General features: G+C 48.9%; 1 protein-coding gene and 1 long non-coding RNA gene across 4 annotated transcripts in view; one reads left to right on the forward strand and one right to left on the reverse strand.

The window, feature by feature from the left end:
- The window catches only part of LOC144153083 (cytochrome b5 reductase 4), a 221,097-nt gene that overhangs the window by 170,560 nt on the left and 25,010 nt on the right, over positions 1-25,527 (reverse strand). The window contains exon 1 of one of the 2 annotated variants that reach the window (XM_077684728.1): positions 16,692-16,961. The exons of the other annotated variant lie outside the window; for it this stretch is intronic. Within the exon in view, the coding sequence (XP_077540854.1) occupies positions 16,692-16,946 (255 nt within the window). The 5' untranslated portion in view covers positions 16,947-16,961. Of the gene's footprint in view, positions 1-16,691; positions 16,962-25,527 lie in introns of those variants that run through there. 2 annotated transcript variants of the gene reach the window in all.
- LOC144152266 (uncharacterized) lies at positions 7,970-11,324 on the forward strand. Of its 2 annotated transcripts, XR_013319127.1 has the most exons (4): positions 7,970-8,350; positions 8,898-9,041; positions 9,123-9,206; positions 9,406-11,324. It is a non-coding gene; the product is annotated as an uncharacterized LOC144152266 (long non-coding RNA). The 2 variants fall into 2 exon arrangements; XR_013319126.1 differs by having other exon boundaries at positions 7,970-9,041.

The following is a 25,527-nucleotide window of genomic DNA, read 5'->3' on the forward strand; positions in this document are numbered from 1 at the left end:
TAGATGAAATTACAAACGACGAAAAAGAAATCCGGTTGTCCGGTGTCATTCGTGTGCGTCAACTTGCGGTCGGTATTTACATTGATAAGGCTAAGGTGGAAAGAGTTTGTCTCTAAGCCGTTCAAGTCCTCGTTTCAGTAACGGAATCCCCTTCAGAACGGCTCACCTATATCTATAGTTGAAGCGAAAGAAAAAAAGACAACTCCTTACAAGTGCAACAAAAAGTTTGTGCAACAAATCAAAAGAGATCTACCAGACATGTGATCCAATGTGAAACAGCAGTACCTGGTTAATTATTCGTGGAGTAAGGATTAAAAGTGAACTTCATTTTATTAGTATTATAGATATTTTTTAGCGACACTTAATTTTTTCTTCGTTCTCAATCCCTGTGAAGGCAATGTACCCGGCTTGACTTGGAGTCTGCGCTCCGGTGCCCAGACAGTGAGACAGAAAGAGAGAGAGAGAGAGGGAGAGAGAGCAAACTTTATTGGCCATGCAAATAACAGCACAAAAACGAACGAAGGAAAAGACGGGAACAACACAGGAGCTGTGAACAGGGAACATAAGCCGCACGAGACGTGAAAAGTTAGAGGCACAGCCGGCGGGACACAACTTCGTAAATTTTCCCGCAACGGCAACCAAAAGTACCAAAAACGTCGCTTCACCGTTACTCGGCCAAGTGTGTTTAATGACTTGGACGTAATCCGGCTGCCTGATAGTCTAAGACAACTTTGCAACAACTCTCCGTCTTCTTTGACGGCACATTTTCATGGCGGGTGCCAGTACCAGCACACCGATCGTGCACGCGAACTCCTTTCTTCTGTTTTCGTTTACTTGCTTCGTTCTTTCTCTTTTGGTAGTTGGGCCTGCGCAGAAATGGTGTTCGAAACTGCTGAATATTTCGTCAGATCAAGCAGAGAAGCGTAACTTGTGATGATATACCGTACGCGCTGACAGAAAAACCACACAGAATAAAAACAGGAGGTGGTATCCGGTCAGTGGAAAGAACGTTTCCTAGCGGCGTCTCTCAGGACTGTAGAGTTACGAGCTCCGGCTGTCCCGAGACACGCTATACCTCCGCGCGACATTTCCGGCTCTGTACAAGGGAATATTCGTGAACGGTTAATGCCAACTGCACATCGACGTTGCGCCACGTATACTGATTGTTACAGTGGATATACGGAAGTCATTCGCCCAGTCTTCGTCGCGACTCGGTAACTTGTTGGTTGTAGTACGGCCGAACGCCGGTACGGCCAGGAAGTACTCCAATGCGCCGGCCGTTGAGGAGGCGGAATAGTGACGCCGGTCTGTTACAGTGGAGTAACAAGACAAAGCCAAAGCTCACTACCTTGAGGCGCAGCAGCGGTTCATGCGTGCAAGAATAACGCAACTGCACCTCCTGCATTAGCCCGCGTGAATTGAAACACAATTTCAATACGCGACCATGATTTTAGAGCGCAGCCCTAAAGCGCCCGCTCCGGTGGCTTCGCATCGCCGTCGGTTTCACTGTAATCCAGCAAACGAAGAGGACGCCAAAGTTAGACGATAAAAAAACTCGCGCATCTCCACGAAATGAATCACGACGAGTGGGCGAAGCACTGGGGATCGTTCTTACCGTAAATCACACGTGGCACTGCCCACTCGCGCATGTAAATGAGTGACAACGCGTGTGTACAGTATATACAATTCCAATCCAATCCATTTCAATCCAAATCCAATTCATTTCAATCCAATCCAATCCAATGCTCCTCGCGCATTCGCAACACTGTACACGGACGTCAAGGGACAAGCCACGGGCAAAGCGAAGTTTTAAGGTTCTTCGCACCTAATATAGCGCATGGTGCCAGCCGTCTTCAGTGGTGTAGAACTTCATCGCAGGGCCTGGTCGGCGCCGGGTGGCCCCGGGCGGGTCGGCGTGCTTGATTAGGCAGCTCGGTCTCCCACGTTGGAGGCCGAAATTTGCCCTTAAAATACAGGAAACTGGGCCGAGATTCACCAAACTTGGTAGAAAGTCGTCGGAAGTTGTTCCGTACTTGGCAACGATGGTATGGTGTGCTTCGGAGGCGCTCTTCCGGAATTTAGCAGGTATTTATTGCAGAGCGAAACGCATGTGCGCTTCAGCTGCAGGTGCGGCTGCTCGCAGTGCCCCCCCCCTGTCTTGGCCAAGTGGAGGATACCGCAGGGCCTTCATACGCGAAAATCCCTTACGATGATCTCCTGGAGTGTAGGCTCGAGTGGAAGAGGAATTAGGAATACGGCAGTTAGAACGGCGCACCTCGTAGTACATGCGATTGTTCAGCAATTTTTTCTGGAAACTGCATCGCACTGATTAATGTCGACGGTCTCTAAATTGTTCTTATGGAGAGAGCCATACCTGCCGTACGATCACTCGTGGAGAAGAGACCAAAATAGTGAAGGTACCCCAAAATATAAACGACCCCATAGGCACGTGAAAGCCAAGTCAAGAGGTCCAAAATGGACGAAAAGGTCCAACAAGCCTAGAGATATAACCAGCCGAGAGCTGAAATAAGGATGAAAAAGTTGAAATGATCACAAGGTTCAAGCATTCAACAGAGCTAAGGAGTCAAGAGGTTCGATTTGGGTGAAAAAGGTCCAAAGAGAGACCCAACTCGTTCTTCGCCGTAATGAGAGAGAGAGAGAGAGAGAGAGAGAGAGAGAGAGAGGAATGAGAGGTAAAAAGGCGGGGGAAAGAGCAGTTCAGCCGACGCTCAATGTTCGCACAGTTCTCTACATATTCCTGCAAAGGCTCGCTGTTCATATGCGGTTCACAGTTCACTCTGTTGTTGTTGTTGTTGTTGTTGTTGTTGTGGTTTTTTCTCACTTTTCCCACAAGGTTAAGCCGGGCAGATGGAAGGTGTGTGGTGCACTCTATGGGAATCGGACAAGCTGATACACAATTTTGAAGAGACCATTCTCAGGAGCGCATTCGGTATCATTTCAAGGGTTGGTGGATCTTCCCGCACCCGGCGTAGGTATTCGGATTCGCATGTAGGTACGGGGCCAATGGCTAAACGCCGCGGCGCACGGCCTCTGTCGAAGGCGGTACAGAGACAGATTAGATTAAATAAATTAGGTGTGCCATCGTAATCACAGTGTGGGCAGTGGTCACTGGTGCAGCTCGGACCCTGCAGGGGCTGTCCATTTGTATATAACGTGAGGGGTGTAGGACGCATTAGCGTAAACTTTGTTCGCGAATATTTTCATCGAGCGTGAAAGAGGCTTGACAAGGTCGAGGACTCCGTCGGGTGTCGCATCTTGCATACGTCGACTGCTTGAGTAATGAGTTCTACGCGATTCATTTCTACACAATGCGATTAATTACGATAGATGATTACCAACACCAGTTTTCAAGTAAATGCGTCGCGGTCGTGTTGGGCTCTTCAGAAGGTGTATGATCTGGAGAACGGAACGGGTGTTACTCACATTCAGGTACGAGAAAATTAAAAAGCAAAAAAAAAAGTAAAGCAGCATTCGCCCCAAACGAGGGCCGAATAATCTTCCGTGCCTTATGTCTTACTGTGATAGCTGATTCGCACTGAAGTTGTATTATCGCTTCGGCGGTATCAAACGTTCCGGGCTTTTCTTAGAGCCGCTGACCTCCCCGTTTTTCTTTCATATGCGTGCGTGGCCCGGATAAAGCGGCCCCCCTCCTGCTCACTTCGGCACACACTCTCCATCCGGCCACTTGTTCTCCGACGGCGTTTCATATATTGAAATGGTCAATACTACCACTTAAAGGGGTCCTGAAATACCTTCCGCCGATGCATGGATGTACATGTAACCAAATAAGACAATGTATTAGCAATCTCCTCCCGCAAGAATTTTGTTAAAGCGATGAGTATTAGCTGAGAAATCGTAAATCAAAAACCGCGCATTATCGTCGCGCCGCGTTTCCTCCTCTTTTCAACTGTTGACGGCGCGCGAGCACTCCCTCCCATGATGCTGCGCTAGTCAGCGGTGACGTACTTCCGCATTACGCTCCTCCGACTGCGGTCTGCTACGGGCAAGTTTTGTTGACACCATGAATTCCGCACTCCGCTCAAGGATGGATAAGCGAACGAAAAATCTGGCCGCATGTGTGCGGTGGCCTGGCCTTGCCCTTTCGCGGTGTGCGTTGCTGCAGTGCAGCACGTGACTTTTAATCGGCGGCGAACTCGCAGCCGCTCGGGGTGGATCGTGCGCTCGGTTCCTCATGCACCGCGCACTGTTTATCCAAAAAGCGCCGTATCAGATGTGGCCCCGCTGCGGGTCTTATTTTGCGCGGTGGTGGTAATTCCTGCCGGCGCCATGTGAAAAAGACATTTTAAACCGTTACAGAACCCGCGCGCAAAACGCTTCAATCATGTGACCAGTTCAGCTTGGGGCGACGCGTGGTGGAGAGCGGCAACGTTGGCAAAACATGTTCCGGCGCGGCTCTGAGCTTTCTAGCGCTGGAGCGAGCGCCTTTCTTTGACGATCTCAAACATCGGTTGCCTTGCAAACAAGGCACAAACCGCCCCAGAGGTCAGTTACGCTTGCGTGATCCCGGTTCAGCTCGGGGCCCCACCTCGCGACATGTGGGCACTGCAGTCGTACCACTCACTCTCATTAGGAAGTGTGAGATGCGTTTGGCATTACAGGAGGCGATGGTGTGTGTGTTGTGCACGTCTTTGTTTCGCGATGAAATGCGACGTTGTGCTTTTGCGGGTGGATAGTGCTTCCCATGGTCTGGATTATCTTTCTCGAGCGACGTACGACTCAACCTCGCATGGGGTATGAGCAGTGTGCGTGGCTAAAAGCCATCTCGGCTTGCGCGCCAGAGTTAAAGGGGTCCTGAAATACCTCCCGCCGATGCGTGGATGTACATGTAACCAAATAAAGCAATGTATTAGCAATCTCCTCCTGCAAGAATTTTGTTAAAGCGATGAGTATTAGCTGAGAAATCGTAAATCAAAAACCGCGCATTATCGCCGAGCCGCGTTTCCTCCTCGTTTCAACGTACTCTCCGCTGTTGACGGCGCGCGAGGCTTCCCTCCCATGATGCTGCGCTCCTCGGCGGTGACGTACTTCCGCTATTGCGCTGCTCACACTGCATGCCGTCTGCTACGGGCAAGCTTTGTTGACACCATGAATCCCGCACTACGCTAAAGGCTGGAAAAGCGAACGAAAAATCTGGCCGCATGTGTGCGGCGGCCTGGCCTTGCCCTTTCGCGGTGTACGTTGCTGCAGAACTTTGCTATCGGCGGCACGTGACTTTTTATCGGCGGCGAACTCGCAGCCGCACGGGGGGATCGTGCGCTCGCTCCCTTGGATGCACAGCGCACTGTTTATCCAAAAAGCGCCGTATCAGATGTGGCCCCGCTGGTGCCGGGTCTTATTTTGTGGCGGCGGTAATTCCTGACGGCGGCATGTGAAAAAGACATTTTAAACCGATACAGAACCCGTGCACAAAACGCCAGTTCAGCTTGGGCTGACGCGTGGTGGAGAGCGGCAACGTTGGCAAAACATGCTCTGCCGCGGCTCTGAGCTTTTTAGCGCTGGAGCGAGCGCCATTTCTTTGACAATATCAAACATCGGTTGCCCTAGCAACAAGGCACAAACCGCTCAGAAGTCAGTTACGGTTGCGTGATCCCGGTTCAGCTTGGGGCACCACCTCGCGGCATATGGGCACTGCAGGCATACTACTCACTCTCATTTGGAAGTGCGAGGTGCGTTTGGCATTACAGGAGGCGATGGTGTGTGTGTTGTGGACGCCTTTGTTTCGCGATGAAATGCGACGTTGTGCTTCTGCGGGTGGATAGTGCTTCCCATGGTCTTCTGGATTATCTTTCTCGAGCGGCGTACGACTCAACCGCGCATGTAGTATGTGCAGTGTGCGTGGCTAAAAGCCATCTCGGCTTGCGCGCCAGAGTTAAGTGACTTGCTGTTCGTCCCCGCAAACCGCGCGCGAGGTGAGTGCCGAATTTACGACGGGCAGGAGGAGGCAACCTATCGTCTGTCAATCGCGGTTCAGACTTGCAACGCATGTTGTGACGTTGTGTTCGTTCGAAACACATCTCTGGATTGCTTTGAAGTGGAATAAAATGTATCCGTCAAACCCGGGCATTCGGCTCAGGGCGTTCTCTGCGATTGTACGAAAGAAGTGCCACGGGGCTTCAACGCTTTCTTTATGGAACGTACTCCGGTAAGAGAATATCCATGTCGTGTTATGGCCGTGTTGCATTCAATACGAACGGTTAAGCGTTTGTTTACACTTGTTTTGTTTGTCGTAAAATGTCCAAGCACTCCGGCACTCCGCTGGCAGATCAGCCGGCGAGCCGACGCTGAGCAGACGACTCATCTCTTTGCCGGAAGTGCGTGAAAAAGCCGCCCAATAGCAGGATGTATAGCTCATGACGAACATCTGGGAATCGATGATGTAGACATGTGAAGATGGCGGCGTCCAAAAACACGAAGGAAAGGGTGAGAAAAAAGCGACAAACTTTGCAACGAAAGTGTGAGCTTTCCGCTGCGCGTAAAAGAGTAATACTTGGCCCAGATGACCTTGACGACCCAATCTAACGATTGCGCTACTTCATTTAGTGTGCTCAAAATGCCTTTCAGGGCCCCTTTAAGTGACTTGCTGTTCGTCCCCGCAAACCGCGCGCGAGGTGAGTGCCGAATTTACGACGGGCAGGAGGAGGCAACCTATCGTCTGTCAATCGCGGTTCAGACTTGCAACGCATGTTGTGACGTTGTGTTCGTTCGAAACACATCTCTGGATTGCTTTGAAGTGGAATAAAATGTATCCGTCAAACCCGGGCATTCGGCTCAGGGCGTTCTCTGCGATTGCACGAAAGAAGTGCCACGGGGCTTCAACGCTTTCTTTATGGAACGTACTCCGGTAAGAGAATATCCATGTCGTGTTATGGCCGTGTTTCATTCAATACGAACGGTTAAGCGTTTGTTTACACAGTGTTTCGTTTGTCGTAAAATGTCCAAGCACTCCGACACTCCGCTGGCAGATCAGCCGGCGAGCCGACGCTGAGCAGATGACTCATCTCTTTGCCGGAAGTGCGTGAAAAAGCCGCCCAATAGCAGGATGTATAGCTCATGACGAACATCGGGGAATCGATGATGTAGACATGTGAAGATGGCGGCGTCCAAAAACACGAAGGAAAGGGTGAGAAAAAAGCGACAAACTTTGCAACAAAAGTGTGAGCTTTCCGCTGCTCGTAAAAGAGTAATACTTGGCCCAGATGACCTTGACGACCCAATCTAACGATTGCGCTACTTCATTTAGTGTGCTCAAAATGCCTTTCAGGGCCCCTTTAAAAACATCTTTCTAGCACTTCTCTCGCGTTTACAAGTGAAGCCGACTTTAAGAAGGTCAATGTAAGCTTTGTCTTTGTAAGCTGACTTTTTCACACTGAAGCTTACTCGAAAAGAAACAAAATGCGACAGCGGCGGAAGGGAGCTGCCGACGACGATCGGGCCGCGGACGCCAAGGAAAATCGTGATCCCGATTGGGGACCTGAATGCCGCCAGGCGGAAAGCACAAGACGCCGGCGCGGCTACAGTCCCGCCGTACGCTGCCCGGCGCGACAGCACGGTTTGAAAAGGAATTAGTGGCCAACCAATAAACAGCTCCGCTGGTCATCCATCTCCTCCGAGTGTAATGACACTGAATTTTTTAAGACATGGGCTTCCATCTGTCGGAGACACATGGTCCCGAAAAACTACTGGGACACGCGTCCTAATGCACTCATTCTAAAATAAATAATACACGTTTTCCCGTTATCGGAAAGCTCTACAACAGTCCTGAGTTATAGTTATTGGCATTGCTAATTAGTACTCGCGGTTTTCGAACAAATTATATACGACGACGCAGACCGCTCAAGATAGAAAACAGATAAAGCTAGTGTAGAGTTTCCTCAAACCAACGGCAGCATGTCTGCCGGCTACGACCAAAGTATAACCGTATACGGGGTATTCATTGACGCGCAGCGCGCGGTGCATTGTGGGAGAGTTCGCCATTTTGAAGTCCTCGGTCAGTCGGCGCAGCACGGGAAAAACGTTTACGGGAGCACTCTGGCGAACCCATCGTGATCGCGTATTCTACTACTACGTGCGACAATGGTTTACTGTGCGATAGTCGGTTGCACCAGCCGTACGCAAACCAAAAAGAGGAAAATGGAAAGCAACAGCAAAGATCCAGGCTTCTTCAAAGTCCCGAAAGTGCGCACAACGGAGTGTGAGAAGACGAAGCTCCTGTCGGAAAAGCGTCGTCGCGAGTGGCTCGCGCGGATCAGCCGGCCGGGAACCATGGACCCCGACAGGTACCGAGTGTGTTCAAGACATTTTCTATCGGGTACGTAAGCGTCATTTCATCAATTTAACACCGTGTGCGAAAAAAAAAATGACCGAGTGGCAACACCACTGTGTTCGCGACATGGCGAAATCGCGAAGCTTTTCAAGGAGGCGCCTTTAAGCTCTATCTACGGCGTAGCGGGGAAGAAAAATATATATCGAGGAGCTAATTTGTGGGAGCTTATGTTCGCGACAGCTAATTGGCAGTGAAATGATAAAAATCGTCAGGGTAGCCGCTTTGGAAACAGCGACGCATTAATCGTTGCATGGCATGCGAAAAAAAAAGAGAGTGGCTCGCGGGCAAGCTGTCGTCCAGGCTGCACGTCAAAACCACGAAACTTCCGAGGACATATCGAACCCAGACTGCAAAAACGCTGTTGGAGTTGGAGTAAGTCACACCCAAGTGAAACATTGAGAAGAAACAGCTGTGCATGTGTATGCATTTCAACGCCCCCTTTTCTCGGACGCTGGTTCACTTGCCAAGCTCTGCGACGAGTGTAGCCATACATGTGTGTGTGTATCTAAACGCCCATTTTTCTGACACGCAGGTTCACCAGCCAAGCTTTTTGATGAGTGTAGCCCTGACTGGGCTCCTTCGCTTCACCTGGGCTATGAAGCAAAGCCTGCCAACGAGGGCAGGTACAATCGCCTGAAAACACGACGCACTCAGAGTCAGCAACAAGTTTCTGCAGGTGAAAAGTGTCTGATATTTTACATCCAATTACATTTCACTGTAGAAACAAGGTACTAGGATGCCTTTCTTTCAAATGCAGTTGCAAGTGTGGACATCCCAGCTGGGGCATTTGTGGACGAGGAGCCAGCTGTGGACGAGGAGCCAGTCCTGGAACTCTGCCACAGTAAAAATTTTCTTCAGAGGCCTCTCGCAGCCCATAACCTGATTCTATCACGTTACATTTACGAAGTGTAGTCTGAATAACATACTGTATTATCAGCTGATGCGCTCTTTCCTGGCATGTGAAAGTAGCCGCTCATTTTAAATTCTACATAATGAGCTTCTCAAACTGATTGTCTGTTATGCATTTCTTTTCTTGCTAGGCATCAGCTGCCAAACAGATATGACAGGCAACGACATCCAGCAGCTTCAAGATGCGGCGGCCAATCTGCAGAACGAGCTCACAGATGTCAAGACGAAATTGTTAGCATCCAAGTTTTCGGAAGACAGTCTTAGGGAAGATGATCAAAAAGTGGCATTCTACACCGGTTTGCCTTCCTTTCTGATGTTGTTTTCGTTGTTCAAGCTTTTGAAAGATCACGCCTCGCACTGCTCAAGGAATGCCCTCACACAGTTCGAGGAAATGATGTTATTTCTTATGAGGCTGAGGTTGGGACTCCACACTCAGGATCTTGCATATCGTTTTAATGTGTCACAGCCCACTGCATGCAGAATCCTTGAGAAGTGGCTAGATGTTTTCTATGACCGGCTTGGTCCACTTGTGTATTGGCCAGAGAAAGAAGACATTATGAAAACTATGCCAGTTGCTTTTGTTGAGAATTTTGGCTTGAAAGTACGGATAATCTTGGATTGCTTTGAAATTTTCATTCAGAGACCAAGTTCACTAATTACACGGGCAGAGACGTGGTCCCAATATAAGCACCACAATACCGTGAAATTTCTTATAGGCATCTGTCCACAAGGCATGATTACATTCATTTCGAAATCCTTTGGCGGACGTGCCAGTGACAAAGTGATCACAGAGGATAGTGGGGTACTGCATCTTCTGGACAGAGGCGATGTTGTCTTAGCAGATAGGGGTTTCCTGATAGCTGAGAGTGTTGGGATGTGTTGTGCTACACTGGCCATTCCCGCTTTTACGAAAGGAAAAAAGCAGTTGTCCAGCACAGAGGTCGAACGGACAAGAGAAATTGCCAATGTCCGAATTCACGTGGAGCGAGTCATTGGCATGGTACGAAATAAGTATACCTTACTGAAGCACACATTGCCTGTCGAAATGGCAAGGAATTTCGGCACGAATGAATGCCAAATCGACAGGATTGTTAAGGTATGCTGTGCCCTAACGAACTTGTGCAACTCCGTCGTGCCGTTTAATTAAACGTCTCAGTAGATGACTGTGGTATTCAGGAGTGCAGTGATCCGGGGACCTTACTTGCAAATGCCCAACATATGCTGTGTAAAGGTCGTGTGAACATTTATGTTACGTGGAACCTTCTGTTAAGTGTACGTGTAACGATTTTGGTTTTGTAAAGTTACGTTGTGTTATCTCTTCTGTTGTGTGTGAACATTTATTTATATTTGAGTACTGCGACTAAATATGTGATTGCTTGTTTGTTAATGCTTATTTGCCTAACGTTTCACGCTTAACAGCTTTCATACAATTATGTAAAAAAGAAGTAGCTGGCACGACATATAAACAAAAACCACTTGTAAAATACATTCACTAAGAAAAGACACCATGACACATGGCAAGACATGTAAATGTGTTTATTACGACATCATGTTTGCTGCAAAAGTCAATTTTTCTTAGCAGCATCGCGGCATAAGCTGCAAAACCACAGCTTGGATTTTGGTGCTCTTTTTAAACCTACACAGCTGTAGTGAAACCATTTCAGACGGCAGTTTTCGTTGTCACAAGCAATCATTCGCCCTTCGTCGGGTCCTCCACAAACACAGAAAGTGTCAGCTGCAGTGTTGCATGCATCACTTCCTTGTGGATCCTGGTTGTCGAGCACGACAGCGTTTGATGCAAGGGGTACCAATGGTGCAGTACTCTCTCCAGGTAACCTGTCGTTGCTTGAGGCGCCATGGACCATGTCCTGAATGTTATTGCCTTCAGAAAACCACCGCGCTACAAGCTCTGGCAACAAAACTGCTTTGAAAAATCTTCTTGCTGTTGATACAAGCGGTGAAATAAAGCTGTCATCTCTCTGTATTCTCTGCACATTAATTTCCTGTGCGTTCCACAGTACAAAATCTGCATAGTTCTTCTTGCACACGTACATCTGCGCTTGAATTTGGTGGTAGTAGCGGTGGGTTTGCTTCAACTGCAGCTCACCATCAACTTCTCTCACACAGCTGTTCGTGTCTTTAAGCAAGTCGGTGAGGAGTCCATCTCTTCTCTTCCATGGGCACTTTACTTCAACAACACCAGCCCCGCAGCAGCTGCACTCGACGAGCATGTCGGGGGTTGCGGCTAAATATAAGTGCTCCTTAGAAATAAAAAGTCCTGCTTCCTTGAATTGCACGTCAGTGTGACCAGCTGCCATCAACGTTCTGTACTGTCCAAGAGCCACTGCCTCCTTTTCTCTGCCATATTTAACTGAAGGGACTGACAGTTCTTTGGAGTTCGGGAAGCAAATGCGGTTAATCAGGCTCTTGGAGGGTGCATTAAACTGCGTGTGACATACGTCGTACAGTGTCGAGGCAGTAATGCGGCCTGTTCTGTAGGCAAACCAATTTGTGCTCTTTGCTTGGTTTCGCGTGCGTTGCTCTATGCTGTTGATTGCTGCCTCATTGATTTCTAGACTACTGAAAGTCGTCTCGCACTGCTCGATAAGTTCATCGTAACTTTTTTTCGCTGCTCCTTGGTCATAGAGCAGGCGTAGGTCAGCACCATTGCACGTCCTCACAGCTGGCATGTACAAACTGCTGTACTCTGGTTTGGTGCTGAGCACCGCTGGTCGAAGCCCTGAGGCAGTCACAGCACCAAAAAACTCACTCCACTCGTCCGCTGTAGGGGGTGGCGCCGATTTTCTCGCAGGGAGCTGTGGAGGAGCGCACAGATTCTCGTCGAGTCGTCGCTTTTTCATTTTTGCGGAAGAAAAATCCATTTCAGCAACTGGTCGAGCCTCGATCTTGCGAACATGTGCTGGAAGCCAGGCGTTGTCGCTGTCGGTGCAAGAACGCTCCTCACGTGCCCGTGTCCCACACTCGATGTAAAAGAGTAGTGCAGCAACGTGTGAGCACGCCTCTCCGTTTCCTGCCATGCACGAACAGTGAGCAGCAAGCACCTCGCCGTCGCATCTGGCATGAATCCACACTTTCACAGGCGGGACCGAGAGGCTCTGCGAGTGATTGACCTGCATGCACAAGGAAACAAATGAGCGCTACACGCAATATACAAAAAAAAAAAAATGTAGGACGTCCTACCTGGGTTACGACGACGACAGTTTCCGGGCCTGTTTCCTTCGTCGATGGTTGTCGTACCCATCCGCTGGTCACATAATTATGCCCATCTAGGGCCTTGTACGACTTAAGCTGATTTTTAGTGACAAAGCTTGTCCTCAGCACGAGGAAATCGAATATGTCGCACATGGTAACACGGGGCAAAAGGGCACAGCTTTTCTCGCAGTCCCGGGCGTCAAGCTCGAAAGGGTCGAAGCCGCAGAGATCGACCTTTAGCGCATAGCGCTCTCTGTCTATGTCACACAAGCCACTCATATAGCTGGTATTAATCGCAGCCGACGTCCCTGCCATCGTGTTATCGGCGGCACAATCGCGTTCACGTCACTTGAACGGCACCACAAAAACAAATACAACTTGGGGGCAACCTGCCGCGCACGCGAATGCTTCGAAACGCTCGCTTCGGTGGCGTTGGCGATGCCGCTTTGATTTCCGTAGGACTTCAAAATGGCGTCCGCTTCACGGAGCAGGTGCTCTGACGTCATCTGAATACCCCCTATTAACCGTTATGAGGAGTAAACCAGAAGTACCCTTCGCGTTGCCCCTCTACTCGTTCCTGGCGCCACGTATTGGGAAAGTTGGCAGACTACGCACTGCCTGTCTGTTGCTCGATCGCTTGGCCGCGTCCTTCCACCCTTTCTGAGCAGCTATATATATATATATATATATATATATATATATATATATATATATATATATATATATATATATATATATATATATATATATATATATATATATATATATATATATATATATATATATATATATATATATATATATATATATATATATATGTGCCTGTTGTAGGATTTTTCCGTTTTGTTACAAATATAAAAAATGTGCGCCATTGGTATTAAGCGCTGGTATTTGAACGCGCCATTACGCAGACCTAAATTTAAGGATTCAAGGTCAGCGCGATGGGCTATTCCATAGCGAGGATGGCGATTTCAACAAAAAAGGAAACGGGAGAAAATACACCCAACCGTCATATCTGTTGGCGGTGGCTTTATGAATAGTCGCTAGGACAACAAAGTCTGGGCGAGAAAGTAGGTGGTAAATCGTCGCCACTTCATCTGTTTTTTTAATATCTCGTAATTGTTTAAAGTTTGTTTTGCCATTGCGCCATTGCCCTTGGGGGACAGCAGCATTTTTAATTTTTGTTTGTATTTTATTTGACTGCCATTTTAAACTACTAAATGTTTTTTTTTTTTTTTTTTAATTTCAGTGATAATTCAACTCATCGAACCGGTTCGCGAACCGGTTCAAGCTCCCGAACCAGTTCGCGAACCGGTTCGGTACGTGATTTTGTTGAACCTGAACTGAACCGGAACGAAATGATTTCGCCTGAACCAGAACCGTAACCGAACCGCTATTTTTTTTTTTTGGTTCGACACACTGATATATATATATATATATATATATATATATATATATATATATATATATATATATATATATATATATATATATATATATATATATATATATATATATATATTGTGAGCGATGTTTTTATACCGATCGCTACAGTGGTCATTCTTCCCATTCATAGCATCTAGAAACACCCCCATCATCAGCATCATCTTCATTCACGCGCCACCGGCTGCCACCCTGATATCCCGTGCCTCGTGCGACCGTCATCTTCGTCGGAGTCTCTGCGGGTTGTTCCTTTCGCGAAGCCGGAATAAACAGTCTGCGCCTCCCCGTGACTTTACCTTTCAATATATTTATCGTTTTCGTTTTCGACCACGGTAAAAAAGAATGGGTTTAATAACGTTTCGGCCGAGGGCCCGGCATTCTTCAGATCACACACACACACAAACATATATATATATATATATATATATATATATATATATATATATATATATATATTAAGCAGCTCTTGGACAGGAAGTTACGGAATCGGTCGCGTGAAGAAGCTCAAAGATGCTCACTCTCGTGCCTGGTGCAGAAGAAAAATGCCATTGAGCAGTTCTGTTCCCGCAAGTACAGTACAGAGATGATAAGAACTGCTCTCAGCAGGGAAATTAAGAGACAATGTGAGGCAAATGGCGAGAGCGGCCACCTCCCGCTACCGTGAAAGCGCGCGCTGTGGAACGTCCCGTGCTATGGAACACTTTCCAGACACGTGGTCCATAAGTATAGTTTTGCTGTTCTCACGTTAAAACCGCATGCCATTCGCATGCCTCTCCGGCATTCATAATTCCTTCCAAGACACCATGGCCAGCGCCGACAGATCCTTCTCAAGACCCGGCAGCAGGCCTATGATTTTTTTTTTTACTCGCATCACCACCCGAAGCTCCCCGGTCGATGCCGAACGCCTGCAACGCGCAGTGTCACAGCTAGAATTCGGCCAGGAATGAGAGCGGCGAGTACTACACCGACCGACTGCCTGCGGTCGCGACAGCGGAATTCGCAACCGATTACCGGGAAACACAGCACCGATTTTTTCAGAGCGTTCGTTAGGGGTTGTTTGCGACACGGTGCGAGCGACTGTGCCCTGTAGCCCATGGCACCACACTAGAGGAATGGCACGCGCACGACAGCTGCCTGCGCCGCAAATAATTACTCTGCGGAACAACCCAGAAGTACAGCGGAATCTCGTTAAACGGAACAGCAATAATCAGGCGTGTTTGGTTGCCCTAAACAGACCTTTACAGCAAAAAGCACTCTAGTTAAACGAACAGCGGTCTTTGATTAAGCTGTCCCTCGTTATACATAGCGCAATCCCGTTAAACTAGACTCCTATTTTCGTGTCACCAGATAACACCGCATATAATGAGGGTCCTTTAATCAAAAGCCGCTGCTCTTTCGCTGTTGTCGGCTGCGGTGGCTAGAAGTGCCTTCAATTTAGCTAACGAGCAGCGTCAAGAGCACAAGAGAGGAAAGCACTGGAAGGGGCTCATCGCCGCAGCTTTAGAATTTTTCAGGCGAGCCGGGCAGGGCGCCCATTATCCACAGTCCCGGCCTTGAAAAAGGACCCGATGATTGATTGATTGATTGATTGATTGATTGATTGATTGATTGATTGATTGATTGATTGATTGATTGATTGATTGTAGGGTCTAACGCGCCGACGCAACGGAGGCGATGAGGCACGCCGTAGTGAAGCGCTCTGGATTAATTTTGACCACCTGGGGATCTTTAACGTGCGCCGAAATCTCGTACACACGGGCGTTCTTGCTTTTCGCCTTCATCAGAAAAGCGGCCGCCACGGCCGGAAATCGAGCCCGCGACCTCGCGCGCAGCAGCACAAAGGACCCGACGACTCTGACCTAGCGGAGCTATCTGATACATACAGTGCTACAACATGTCAGTACTCACGACCCCGCCAAAAAGCATTTCACTGCGCTAGGGGAATCTATTGTCGCGCAACACGACAATCATAGCAGCCGTTACAAAAACGCGGCGTTCCTGTATACCTGTGCACGAGTCGTGATCGCGAACACACAAGCTCGCGTGAACAGTTCACACTGCGCTCAAAGTCTTGGTTGACGTTATGTGCAGGCGATGTCACTCCGACTGCACAGAGTTCCAGAGGTGAGTAGAATGTGGCTTGGCACTGTCTACTGCTTAAGTTGCCGGCTTTTCAAATGCTGCATCAGAAAACAGCTCAATGGGACTTTATATACACACATACTTTGAATTTCATTGCCGAAACTCTTTACGATTTTGTACCCCTCTCGTAAAAGGTTTGAGTAATCTAACCTCGCATTCCAACTAAAGATATTTCTTCACCTAAAAACATTTTTTTTTTTGCAATTGTGTTCAGACAAATCGAAACGAGCGGGAACACAACACAATGACAGACAGGAAGATAGCGCATGCTCCAAACTACACTCGTAAACAATTAAAACAAACCCCACCCACAAACTCACCAAAACCCACCACGCGACAGGGAGGTTAGACGCACAGGAGAACCCCAGGAACAAAACCACAAGGCCCGTCAAAAAAGCCCAGCGCCCAAACTCCCGCCGTTCCGCGCTAATTTTCGTTCGCACTGGGGCCCATAAAGCGGCGCACGCATGCGCCAACCGCCGCCTCCCAACACGTGGCCGCCGACCGCGAAACGTGAACGGACTCGAGCGCTAATGAGATACGATAGCCGCGAGCTCGCGCACGCTGGAACGGCGGCGTCCCGCGTGCAGGACAGGCCGGCGGCGTTGCAAAGCCCCACCTTGACAGCCGGGATCCCAGGCCGCCGGCGTGCGTGGGGGAAGCTGGAAGAAGAAGACCGGGAAGAGGGGGGCGCTGCACGCGGTGGCGCCGTCGGCAAGCCCAGGCCCGCTGCGAGAGGAGCTCGCTCCAGCGCTGCTGGCCGCGTGTGAGTCGCTGCCGCGTGTTGATCGCCCCGGGCCGCCGAGCCAGCACCCGCCCAGCAAAGCACGGCGCGCCCGCAGCGCCCCCTGGCCCAAGCCTCTTTCTCCCCCATCCCCGAAAACCCGAATTCCTTCGTTTTCTACGGCCGCCCTATTCTCCCTCGGAATGCTCCTTCACTAGTTCCTCTGCCATCATGGCTCTCGACATTGCTTTCTCTTCACTCTCTCGCGTTACCCTCATTCTTCTGCAGAACTCTCGAGCGTCGCTCATTTTTCGGCTTCGGGTCCTGGTGCTCTAACCTTACCTGTGCGTATTTTCTTTTCACACGGCCGGCATTTCTTTTTTCTCTCTCTTATCGCTTCCTCTTGACGTCATCTTAACTTCTCTCTCTCTCTCTCCCCTCTCTCTCTCTCTCTCTCTCTCTCTCTCTCTCTCTCTCTCTCTCTCTCTCTTGCTCTTCATGCGGAATGCTATTTTCCCCGCATGAACCCACTTCGCGAATTCAGTCTTTTATTAACACTATGTCGTAATTGCTTTACGATACCGTATTACGCTTGCTTTCTTGTCTCCTACGTTTATTTGTCGCAAGTTAGCTCACTGTCTGGTCCGATTCTCGACCAGCGGCGCGTAAGATGCGTTGAGACGAAAAAAAAAATGATGCGGCGTATACAAAATTAAAGCGCCGAAAAGATGAGGTTATATCTCGTCTCCCTTCGGTTTTTTGCATTTTAGATACACACGTATTCACACAATCGTCGTCTTCCAGGAGACTTATCTCTTGTCTCTTCTACCATCCAAAGCGTTCCGCCCAAGCGGCAACGCGCGGGGCTGAACGCAAACACCCAGGTGACAAAAGGCGCACTGTTTCCAACTCGCTTACCATACACACGATAAGCTCGGAGATGAAACTGCACAATAAAGACCCTCGTTTTAAAGTGAAGCTTTCAGCCTCTCATTGATGTCGTCAGTAGGCCACCCAAACGCGCTGCGGGAAAGCCAACTTTCTTTGACGATGCTGCTTATCGTGGGTGAGTGAAGAAAAATTACGACGCTTCCTGTGGTCGTCTCGAACCCGGGTCCCTCGTGTTATGCGGCCGACGTCCACCCGATTACGCCATTCCGGCACGACCGAAGCAGTTTGGATTTGGAGAGGGGTGCATGGAGGTTCAAAATTATACAGAAAATGCACCCCTCTTGTCCGACGACGACGGCGATGGTTGAACCATTGAGTTTGTAAGAAACTCTATGGGTTGAACGGTAGGAAAAGCCATGGAATGTTCGTATCAGTAAAGCACTAGAGAGCACAATCGCAGTGCAGTAAAGCGTCCCGATAAGAAACAGGTGTTCGCATAAAACGCGCACAGTCTTACGTCATACCACCCTGCAGGTCCGCTCGCTTCTGGGTTGGTTAGCTCGGTGTTGGACATGATTTTGGAAAGCTTCGCGTCCCCTGTCCCCCCCTACGTTGTCGTTTTGACTGCGGGGTAGTCGATCTTCTGTTTTTAATTTGTATTTCTTTTGTATTTTCTGAACAATAGGGACGTATGATCGGAACATTTCGAGTCAACTTAGCGCTCAGCTACTGCCAAAAGCACGCGCATCCGAATTTAATCGAATTTATCCTCCGTGTTGCGTCCTGTCGGTCGGCGCTCAGAACAATTGTTTCACATAGGCTAACCGTCTTCCTGCACCGTGGTTCCAGCCAGAAAGATGTCTTAAGGAAAAATTCGCTCTTATCCAGGAATTGTTGTGATACTTAATCCAAGAAATATCCTTGTCCACGCAGACACCCCAAAAGCTTGCTACAGATAAAACAACAAAACTCGTTCAAGCATTCGCAAGCATTCGCCGACTAACGTCGTGGAAAACGCGGTATTCCGTTTCAAGATAGGAATACAGGACCGGCAGTTCCGGTTCGATGCAAAACGTTAATTAAACGTGTTGATATGCTGCGCCCCCCTTTAGCCACGCGAAAAGATACCAAACCACTCTTATTTACGAAAAGAATGCGCAGAATTGAGCTAACAAACATTTTACAATAAAAAAAATCGCATGCCTTGGGGGGAAAATATTGGCAGTCCGAGGGCTCAACGCCGCGGGGCACCGTTCTAAAACCCACGGTACTGCCCCTAGGCTACTGAGGCAGAAATCGGAGCTCTTTTAGCAATTGCTTAAAGGAATAGAATTCCGAGCGAAACAGCTAGATAGCGCCGGGTGCGCACAGGAAATGTCGGGCTTGTACGCACTAGGGAAAGAAATCTCGCGGGGAAAACACTAGCGCCATGATCCCCATTATCTACAACGAGGCGTCATCGGCTCCGCAACACAGGGAGGCGGTGAGCTCACTTCCACGCGGAATGGCCCGTGCACTCGGTTTTAGCGAATGCGCCCCGGCGAACACGCTGTAAGCCCCGCCAAGATGATCGCGCGTGTGGGCGCAGTGCTCTGGTTGGCCTGTGACCGCGGCTGCGAGACACGCGACGGCACAAATGCCAAATTTACAACAGCTGGAGCGGTAGCGTTTTAATGCGTAAGCATTACAGGCGCTGTAATGATGACAGCGCCGATAGACCCCTTGGGAACGATGACCCCCTTCCCTTCTTGTGGCTTTGTCGTGTCCCCCTCCTTCGGCGGAAGTGTTGTGCGAGGCGCAGTCCTTTGGGATGGCCTTGCCGGTGACCTTCGTCGCAGCTGTGGGGAAGGTTTTCTTTTTCTCCCGACCTTCGGGAACGGACAAGGGGGGACCGGGGGGTCAAAACCCAAATTGGCAGGTGCGCTGCGGTGGGGAGGCGGCTTCGCTTGCAACCGCTCGCGCATCCTGCAATGAGTTTGTCCGGAGCTGCGGCCCAGAGCGGTCGCATCAAGACTTGCTCCCGTGGCAGTTTCTGGGCGCCAGAGCCCCACGGATTTCTCGTCAACCGCGCGGCGGTTCGACACCTTTTCGGCCTCCGGGCCCACATCAGGGATCGTGCCGCGATACCTCCCTTGTGCGCTGCGGCGCCTTTTAATTGTAACCCAGCTTTCGTTTTGTCTTGCGCTATGTTTCGTCGTCTGCTGTAAATAGACTTTTTCTTCGTCATCTACTTGTCTCGTCTCGTCATCGGGCGCTCACACGACTCCACGGCGACACCAACCACCTTCTTCTACGAACCAAACTTTACTGGTGCCCATTGTTCGAAAATTTGCCATCCCTTCCTAAAGAAAGTTTTAAAAAAAGCGCGAAAGCTAAACGTGCGTCCAACCTGCTCTGAAAGTGCGTCCATTCACTCGTCAAACCTTCGAAAACCCAAATCGCAAACGAAAAACGAACCCATGCACCAATTTTTCGCGCACCAAGTAAACGCATCTGCGAACGATTTAAATGTATATCGATGCGAGGCTTATGAGATAGAGGTATACTACCGTATTCTTCCTTCACGAGATCGGTGCGTATATTTATTTTTATTTATTTATTTATTTATTTATTTGCTTATTTATATATTTATTTATTTATTTATTTGTTTGTTTGTTTGTTTGTTACATTAAGGGCCTCTAGGGCATTACATAAGGGGGGGTTTATACAGTAATCAGTGACAACAGCAATTTTTTAACAAGAAACGAAGAAGACAAGAAAACATGCACAGGACACACAGTCGGTCAACCAAAATAAGCAAAAAAGAGCACAGCAAGGTTTTCACAGGCGAGCACATTGAAAAAGCTGCACGACATGTTATACAGCAGCAAAAAGGTGGCAATGGCTAAGGTTGTCCAACGCATTCAAGGAACGCAAATAATGCAGACTGGAAATACGATTGCTGTGTATGCGTTACAATGCTGGCAGGCAGAGGATTCCACTCGGTTATCGATAATACAAGGGGTGAGTATTGGTGTTTTTTGTGCGAGAAAATATAGATTCTATTTTATGATCATGGTGAACGCGTGCGGACATGTACAAAGAAGGGTGAATGAACGTGTGGCGGAACGGCGAATCACTGTGATATAATTTGTGGAAGAAAGATAAGCGGAAATATTTTCTGCGCATGACAAGAGGTGGGAGTTTTACATTTTTCTTAATGAATGACACACTTTCATAGCGGGATGAATAACATGACAAAATAAATCGCGCGGCTTTGTTTTGAACAGATTCGAGCGTATCAGTAAGGATTGCTGTGTGGGGGTCCCATACTATGGAAGCATATTCTAGGGTTGCCCGGATTACAGTATTGTATGCGTGAAGAAGTTTGGTGTCTTTGTTTGCAAGTTTCAGGCGGCGCTTAAAAAGACCAAGTTTCCGTAATGCTTTCGCGGTAATGTATTCTACGTGGCTAGTTCAGGTTAGATCAAAGTGGAATAAAATACCTAGATATTTAATAGATAGAACTGTTTGAATTACTAAGTTGTTCATGACATACTCATTGGGCGAAGGATGTGCAACAGATGAAAAGCGTACGTGTCTCACCTAAAGCCGTTCCTTTTTCGCGATTTGCAAATGTACGTTTCGACACAACGGAATCGCGGTTATCTTATCAGAGCTTTTCGGTCGACCAACCGGTCTATAGGGAAATGCATTAGTTTTTCACAGAGCGTCATCGGTCCTAGAAAGAAAGCTTCCGCTTTAAAAACATGGCGTTGTCGCTGTTGTCCGGCACAGAAAATGGCTCCAGCTGTAAAAATGTCGAAATTTGTGCCAAAGGGCAAATGCGGGTTAATTTCGATAAACTAAATTACTTCGCAAAATTCAGTGCCATTGCACTCTGTGAAGATGGATGACCAGCGGAGCTGTTTGAGGGTTACTGGTTGTCCCCAAAACTGCCGCTCAAAGCACGTCATCGCGCAGGGGACGCGGTCACTGCGCAAAACACATTTCGGGAGAGCCAGCTTAGAAAGATCAAGCTCTCGATATCTTGCACTGCTCGTAAGCACTTGCACTGCTCGAAAGACACCTTCCCCGGGGGTATGTACGCCATTTGATATCAAAATATGAAGCGCCGGAGACGACCAGGTGACCGAGGGGAGAGGGTGTGCCAAAGTTGATTGATTGATTGATTGATTGATTGATTGATTGATTGATTGATTGATTGATTGATTGATTGATTGATTGATTGATTGATTGATTGATTGATTGATTGATTGATTGATTGTTGGGTGCGCACCGTAGTGGAAAGCTCCAGATCAATTTTGACTACCCGGGGATCTTCAACGTGCGCCGTAACCTCGCACACACGGGCGGTTTTTGCTTTTCGACCGAATTGGAGAGAGTGGGAGCGCGCTCTTCTCGTTCTGTTAGCCTGTAACAGCTCCGCTCACAAAAATAAAAAAATGGACACATCGGAGTTCGCATGAGAATCGAACCCGGGTAGCCAGATTAGGATGATAGCTGGTACCACAACGCCAAATCAGCACGTCGCCTGCGCCAGAGAAAGAGACAAGTGCGTGCGGCGCTGACGTCATACAGCGTGAGGAGTGCAAGTGAAGCTGAAGATAACGTGCAGATAACAGCTGCACCCCTGCCGCGGATGTTCGAACGCTGATTGTGGTACAGGTAGTGGTGATCGAATTAAACAATAGCAAACAGATTGCTGCCGTTTCAGTGCTTTCAGCCCGTGCGAGTGTGTGTAATGGATCCCACAGCGTCTGCTTCAGCGGCACCCACGAAGTGACCTCACATTCCCACTCGCAAGCATTCTTGAGAGTCTCTGAATCTTTCTCAAACTAAAACGGAGTGATGGGATGGCTTCAGAGTTCGAAAGGAGAGAGTTGACTCGGAAAATTGCAGCTGAAAAACAAAACAAACAAAAAAAGCTAGCGTCACCGCAAGAGCAACTGCTTCTGTTTTGCCAAGCGTAGTTTGTTTTTGATACGTTTCCTCGATGCACACGCGCACACATAGACACGGCATGGCGATGCTTACATAAGACTCCGGGCCCGCTGAACTCCGTAACTACCGGACGCCGAAAGGTAACACATAAGCCCTGCGGTGGGAACACGCAGGCGCAGGCCACACAGCACAGCAATGCATCTTGCTTTGAGAAACCGGCGGGCGTTTTGCGTTGGCCAGAGCAGGTATAGCCAGGCTAGAAACACGTTACAAGCATAAAGCTCCGCAAAATTATTTGGAACGGAGCTGCAAACGAACCCCGAGACACACGCGAGTCCTCGATGAGTACACCACTGGCGTCTCCGAGTCACCAGTGCTTGGCCGCTCCGGATCACTCTTTAAAAAAAGGTCGTGGCACTTACTAACAGAACACTAACTAGTTACTTGTCCCAGTATAAATTAGGTGCTTAGTGGATTTTACTAGCTGACCATGCATAACCCAGTAAAAAGCTTACGCGTGTCAATGTGGATCGGCTGAGCGTGCAGCGCGACATAGACACATTCAACACGCACATATCACACTTAGACAACCACCCAATAAACTGAGCGAGAAAACCAACGGAATGTACGAGGAGAACGGATATAACCTATAGCTACCATAGAAATACACAGCCTCTTCTTGCTTTTGTAGCCATCATGCTTGTCAAAGCCAAAGGCCTGTCACAAAAATCAAATATTTTAGCGACAATTTTAGAATTATGCATTCTAATGTGAGCATATACAAGTCAGCATGCGGATTTGCAAAAACTTTTTATTCGTAATTTGGGGAGAGGAAAAGTGCTGTAGCTATTGCGTTCAATAATTCATAGAATTTTGTTAGTGTCAGAGGATGTTAGTATCAAGCAAGCAGCACTTACCAAGTACACGGTCTAGACTGGTAACGGTTCCACACTTAGTGGCAGGACCTACGCACCGTTCTGGGTGGTAGTAAAGTTCGTAATGAGTTAGTAAATACAGCCGTTAATATCCTTTTGCGAGCTTTTTTTGTTAAGAGTGATGAGTGATAGTTTTCGAGCAGTCTAAGGACTCCCTTCGCCGTATCAAAGATGCGCAAAAAAATATTCAGTATCGCGTATCGGGCCGCCCGGGGCAGTTCGGTACAGATAATCGAACTGCACTCGACAAACTCTGTCAATATTAAAAAGTAATCAATCCGGCGAAGAGTCGCCTCACGCCATCGGCGTGGTGACGCGTGAAGCTAACGGAATGCCGAACACTATACGACCCGAACATTTCCGGGTGCCGGCGACACGCTCCACGTGTTTGTTGGTTCAGTTCGCCACGGCGGCTGGCCATCTCGCGAGGCCCCGGGCCCGGCGTTCGGCTGTCCCTTATTGATTGTGGTCGTGTCATGCGCGAATAACCGCGCCGCGGGGATATATAGAAGTGCGCGAGGCGGCCCCCGAAAGCGCGGGAGTCGCCGCAGCTGGCGGTTGCGCTACAGGGCGGCTTCCGCCCCCGTATACAAGCTGTAGATATACCCAGATGCGGTAAACAAACGACTGAGCATATGCGGGTGACAAGGCCGCTATATTTGGCTACTTGCTAATACCACTCGTATAGCCGGGGCCTAGCCTGAGGGGGCTCAGTCGAACTCCAAAACGCTGCTCCTGAAAAATCAAATTTCGGTCCCACGTTAGAGGCCCATACTGGCGTATCTAAGCGGAAACAATTGTTGCAGGTTGAAGATAAGCGTTGAACGGGCGTTTTGTAAAAGAAAGCTTTGTGTGTGTATTCTTCCCCTGGGTGCGCTCTCTACGCGCTTTCTTTCTCTACACCGCCACCCCAACCCCCGCCCCGCTTCATCCACGCACATTCGTATCCATCGCAGTCGCTGCCGTTGAGAAGCCTCCTCGAAACAGACCTACGCCCACTGCTGGAGCCACGGCAGTTCCCATTGCCCAGGCTCCGGAAACGGCCGCATACGTGTGCGGCATACGATAAGCGATACCTCTGACATGTGCAGCAGGCCATGAAGGAGGAAATGAAAACTGGAAACAAAAATCGGATCCAGCTCCCACGGTGTGACGCGCAACGAAAACACGCGGACAGTAAAAGATGGGACGTGCGCTACCTTCCAAATAAACGACACCCTATTAAAAGTGCGCTTACAAGCCCTGCAATCCCGTAGAATTTGAACGAATGGGGGAGCAAAGAACTAGGAAGGCACGCTTCGTTTTTTTAACCGCAGGCCGCCAGCATGAAAAGCAGAAATACTGTGCAGTGACGCCTCTAACTTTCAAGGTCGGGTAAAAGTTCAACTACAATAGCTAGGCGTCCGTTCGCGAGGCATGTAGATTAGGTCTGGGAATACATGCTCTTCAGTACTGTTTTATGCTCTGGTTCAGGTACTCCGGAAGCAACGCCGTGAGGACGCAACCGCCCGGCTTCATCATCATCCTAAATGACGTCCTTCGCACGATATCAGGGGGACCCCACACAGCGACGTATACCTGCCGCACCCCGTCGCTAGATACAGAACATCTTCCGATTTCTTTTAAAGCGCAGCTTTCTTTCCATCATCATGACGGCATCGTTCGTCGCGCGAAACGCACTACAGGAAGCCAACTTTACACAATCGAGCGCCTCAAAAGAAAAAAATTGAAGCAGTTCCACTCAACCTGAAAGCAGTCGGACGTGCGGATCAAGCGACCGCTTTCGCTCGATCCGAGCCAACTACTGGGAGTCCATGGATGGCGGCAAAGACCGGCTGTTCGCGGGCTGCATTCATAGACCTATCCTACCAACGCCGACTGTATACAACATTGCCTGATAAAAGCGGCGTTGCTCCTACTCTCCGGCCAAAATGCGCTGTGGCGCCCTCTCTTGAACAATT

This window comes from Haemaphysalis longicornis, unplaced genomic scaffold (assembly GCF_048455015.1).
Source record: "Haemaphysalis longicornis isolate Haplotype H1 unplaced genomic scaffold, Haemaphysalis longicornis Haplotype H1 scaffold_9, whole genome shotgun sequence".
In the NCBI taxonomy this organism is placed as follows: domain Eukaryota; kingdom Metazoa; phylum Arthropoda; class Arachnida; order Ixodida; family Ixodidae; genus Haemaphysalis; species Haemaphysalis longicornis.